General features: G+C 34.1%; 1 protein-coding gene across 1 annotated transcript; it reads right to left on the bottom strand.

Annotated features, from left to right (window-relative positions):
* Positions 1–462: 462 nt before the first annotated feature.
* Phum_PHUM129210 (bhlh factor math6, putative) lies at positions 463–1,824 on the bottom strand (the record flags this gene model as incomplete). The annotated part of the gene is made up of 2 exons (XM_002424391.1): positions 463–1,251; positions 1,312–1,824. The coding sequence occupies 2 exons, from the start codon at positions 1,822–1,824 to the stop codon at positions 463–465; spliced, it is 1,302 nt and encodes a 433-aa protein (XP_002424436.1).
* Positions 1,825–5,293: the final 3,469 nt, after the last annotated feature.

Here is a 5,293-nt window from a genome sequence, read left to right as displayed (position 1 = left end):
TAATGGCGACGGCTGATGATGATGAAGAAACAAAACAAAAAAAAAAAAAATGGCGTAAAATTTAAAAAAAAAATTATATTTTCGATAATAAATAATATTTATTTAACGTAATAAAATTATTTTATCGCAGATAAAAAGCTATTATTTTTAATAATAATAATAATAAAACTATTACATTTTAATGCGGTAATTATTGTCATCGTTTTTAACGAACGGTTAACGATTTTTTTTTTTTTTCGGTGGGATTTCCGTCGTAAAAAAAAATGGCGGGGGGAGGGGGAGGGGGGAACTTCCGGAACTTCGAAACCGTTGAAACCGAAATTAAATATATTTTAAAAAAAAAAAAAAAATTTGAGACTCATGTTTAACATACCGAAATGATTTTTTGAGATCAGTTATTGCCGTTGCCGTTGTTAAAATTTTCTATTGACACGACGAATTGTATACGACTCTCCCTTTTTTTTAATCTTCTCTTTTTTTTCTTATTTTACCCTCCGTTTGTATCGTTTTCGACACGTTGTCCACGCAATCGGATAAATCGGGTTCGGATTGATTTTTACTGTAATCGTATCCCGCGAGCCTCGATAGGGTCATTATGTAAGAACACGCGATTCTCAATACGGATAATTTCGATAGTTTTTGATTGTGCGAATATGCGGGTATTGAATGTCGGAGCGTGTCGAACGCGGCGCTTATCGTGTGAACTCTCGTTCTTTCTCTCGCGTTCGCTTCGATTCTTCTTTCTCTCGTCATGTTTTTATAATTTCTTTGATGTCCACCACCTAAGGTTCCTCTTTCTTGACTAGATGATTTCGATGTGGATGCGATCGACGATGACGTTCCCTCTGGTCTCGACGAAGGCGACGACGACGACGACGACGACAACAAACTGTCTATTCTAAATTTGTTATCACTCTGATTGCAATTCCCGCTCACGTTCGCGACATCTTCCATTTTCGTTTTCACATCCGTTTTTGTCTTTTTATCTCCACCCCCCTTTTTCCCGTTTGTTAATTTGTTCACTCTGTTTATTAGGTAACTTTTACGTTCCGTCGATTCCCATTCCGTCGCGTTCGTTTCGTCGGCTTTTTGTGATCCGACGTTCCACGCGAGGTTCGAGGATTTCGACGAAGGCACCGACGACAATCGCACGTCCGGCGAATAATTTTTATTTTTAAAACTAAATTTTATTGGCACTTTAACATTATTGTTTTCTTCTTTTCTTTTCGACACCAACGATAAAGGTTCGTCCTGGTGAATCGTCGTCGTCGTCGTCGTCGACGCCGACAATTCCGATAAATTAATTGGCACTAATCTTTCATTAACAGGTTGGCAACAACCACCGACGGGTACCGAAGAGTCCGATTCGGTTAATCTCGACAATGGAATCACGTTTAGTACATTTTTGTCACCGTTTCCGGTATTTGAATTTTTAGTCCTAACCGACGCGTCACTTTTTAAATTTATGCGATTTACGGAAGTTTCCATTCTTTGCTGCGATTGTGACGGCGATGATTGAGGACTGGTACTCCAAGGACGAAAAGGACTCGAATTTGAGGGTTCGCGAACGTCATCATCATCATCATCATCTCTCGTCAATGTTAAATCTTTCATTTTTCTCTTTTTCGCCGGAAGTTCCGAATCCAATTTCCTCGGTTCGGCGCATTTTCTTTTATTACGATTTCTAAACGAAATGGCTTGAACTTTAACATCGACGCTGTCTTCGCTCGCATCCGTCGGCGAATGTATATCATCTTCTCCATCCACGTCATCCTCATCTCCTCCCGAACAAAATCCTGCATCTCTTTCCAGTACGTCCGCCATTTTTATACGATCGATCTGAAATTAATAATAACAAAATGTTAAAAAAAAAAAAAAAGAGAGAAAGAGAGAGAGAGAGAACCGCAAATCGTGACTCAAAGTTTTTTCGACAATGAGGACAATATAAACCGAATAAAATCAGTTTACGTTAAATTTAATTAGTTCGATCAATTTAATAGAGATTTGAGGCCGACATGACACGTTTACTTGTACAAAACCGTTCGAATTGTTCGAACGGATCCGAATATCACCGCAATCGTCTATGAAGTCACGTTTTGTCGCGTGTTGGTGATTGTTGTGATTCTTTCGAAATTTCATAGCCAACCTTTCGAGAGAGAGAGAGAGAGAGAGAAACAACATTCTTCTTTTTTTCCCTTATAGTATAATGTCACATCTACGAAAAGTTTCTAACGGTCATCGAACAAGAAAAAAAAAAGGGAAAAAAAATTTACAACAATCAAATTCCTTTCTCTTAAAACTCCCCCTTCCACCATTCGACATCAGTCGTTATCTCGTCGCGATCAAAAGTAAAAAATCGGTGTTGCCAAATTTAATATCAACAATTAAACTAAATGATTATGAACAAAAAAAAAAAAAATCGTAGGATGAATAATAATAATAATAATAAAAAGTAAGCAACAATCGTCGTTTAAAATGCAACGAGAGCGATAAAGAAAGACATAGATAGAGAGAGAGGGGAAGAGTGTGTGTGAGAGTGAGAGAGATATAAAGGGAAGGGGTACGTAAAGAAATTTGATTAAATCTAAATTTAGATTTTTCGTTCAAACTCTCCAACATGGCCGTGAACAAAAATTTACACGTAAACAATTGTTTTACGCTTGATAAATACTACATTTGTCTCGGAAGAAGAAAAAAAAAAAAAAAAAAAAAAAACTATTTTTATCGTTAATTACACACAAACAAGTCATAACGTGAATCGGATTATATTTTAATCATTTATTTATAGATTATTAATTTTAAAAATTTCCGACGACCGTCCATTTTTTTTTTTTTTTTTTTAAATCGAACGGATTCATTGTCATCGGGGGGGGGAGAGAGGAGAGGGAAACAAAAAAACGTTCGGGATTGCAAATTAACGACGGCGATTCAAGACGGCGGTGACCCCATTCCATCGCGCATCTGGCATCTTTTATTATTATTATTATTATTATTATTATTATTAAATTTGCTCCACTGCTACGTATACGACAAAAAAAACAACAAAAACGGCGACGATTTTTTTTTTTTTTTTAACAATGAATATTTAATTGGTGTGAAAAACAATAAAAAAAATAACAACAATAGACGAAAACACGTTTTCGCCAGTCGCCCACATTTCAATATCATTATTATTATTATTATTATCATTATTATTTACGACGGATTATGATTCTGATCACATTAAAAAAAAAAAAACAAATGATTTTCCAGTCGAATTTTCATCATCATTATCATCATCATTAGAAATTAATAAATTTTTTTTTCACTCGCGCCAAAACGACAGCAAAACATTTATTATTATTATTATTATTATTATTATTATTATTATTATTATTATTATTATTATTATTATTATTATTATTACTTTATTTGTTCACTTAATTTAACTTTTAATTTTAAAAAAAAAAAAAAATTAACGTCATTAACGAACGATGATAATGATAATTACACGAACAACAACAACAACAATTAAAATACATTTACAACTTACGAGAGATTAAAAAAAAAAAAGTGTTTATTTTCTCTATGACTTTTTTTTTTTTTCTTAAAACATTTTTCTAAGAAACCCCTCCCTCCCCCGGGCTTATTACACGGCAAATGAATTTTAAATACTTTTTGATTAAACGACAAAAAAATTTTAATTGGGTGAAAAAAAAAATTAGCAAGGTTATCGTTTTCGGCTTCAGCAACAGCAACAGCAGCAGCAGGGGCAACAGCAACAACAACAACAACAAACAACAATAAAAATTTTAAATTCACCATTAAAAAATTTCCCAACAGCCAAAAAAAAAAAAAAAAAAAAACCTTCAACACCTGACTTTTCTTGTTTTTCATCTTTCACCTCCGACAACTGGCAAATAATACTAAAAAAATTGATTTGGGGTCCTTCCAAAAATTACATTTGTCTCTTTTCATTACCGCCATTTTTTTTCTCTCCTTCTTCTTCTTCTTCTTCTCAATACGAAACCTTTCCCCCCTCTTCCCCCGAAAGTGAAAAAAGAAAAAAAATCGGGAATCTACCCCTTTCCTTTTTCTTTACTATCATCGCTTCTCGAGCCGTAAAATGTAACACACGATGATGATTAATATTATTATTATTATTATTAGTGACTCAGGTACGTAGTAAAGAACGACGACGATAATAAAAATAAAAAAAATCGGCGACCTTCCTTCCTTTTCTATCCGAGAGAAAAAATCGCGGGTGGGCAGTTGAATAAAGAAAAAGAAAAGAAAAAAAAGGTGTAGGGATAGAGAGAGAGAGAGAGAGAGACAGTAAGTAATAGAGAACAAATAGAAAAAAAAAACTATATAAGAAAGAAAGAGAGAGAGAGAGAGAGAGAGAGAGAGAGAGTAAAGGAGGAGGAGGAAGAAGGATAAGAAGAAAAAAAGGTGAGAAATCAAAGAATACCTGATATATACCTTGTGTCATAAAGCAAACCAGATTTGAATGAATTCTTCTTATTGTGGAATTTATTTGAGTGGCGCCACAACTAAAACCACGTAGAAAAAAAATTTTTTTTTTTTTCTTTTTCTCGATAGATCTTTTTACCAAATAGAAATCTCAGGTTCGTTTTTTTTTTTTTTTTTTTTTTTTTTTGTTTTTTTAAGGCGCGGTTGCAAAAGTTGAACGCGTATGTGACGCGGGCGCGTTTTGCGAGAAAAAGGCATTTTATCGCGAAAGTAAAATTAAAATAAACGAACGAACGCCTCCTTAAAGTGTTTTTTCCACGCACGCACGCACGCACGCAAAAAAATCCGACGGAATTTTTTTTTGCACCCAAAATATTTATTTATTTGCCAAATCGTAAATAAAACGAAACAAACAAACACGCACACGCACACGCACACGCGGAATTTTAAATTATTATTATTATTATTATTATTATTATTAATACTTTTAAGGTACATTGTTTGCACTTTGTTAATAATAATAATAATAAAAGTCATTATTTATTGGGCGTGTGTCTTGTGCGTGCGTGCGAGTGTGATTTTAACGTGCGAGCAGACGACGTCGTTCTTCGTCGTTATTCGCTTTTTATTATTATTATTATTATTATTAATCATTATCGTTAATTTTTTTTTTTTTTTATTTTGGCGCCGTCTGGTACCTTATTAAAATTTTTCGCCCTTTTAATATAAAGTTTAAGCCTTTTATTTGTAGGAGAGAAGGGGAAAAGGGAAAGGCGGGGGAAATTCAAATATGGCCGCCGCCATTTTCGCATGTTTTTCATTTCGCGAGTACTCTCCCCGT

The sequence above is a fragment of the Pediculus humanus genome, genomic scaffold (assembly GCF_000006295.1).
Source record: "Pediculus humanus corporis 1103172107475 genomic scaffold, whole genome shotgun sequence".
Lineage (NCBI taxonomy): Eukaryota > Metazoa > Arthropoda > Insecta > Psocodea > Pediculidae > Pediculus > Pediculus humanus.
Note: the sequence above shows the minus strand (reverse complement) of the source record. Positions and strands in the feature narration are given on the sequence as shown.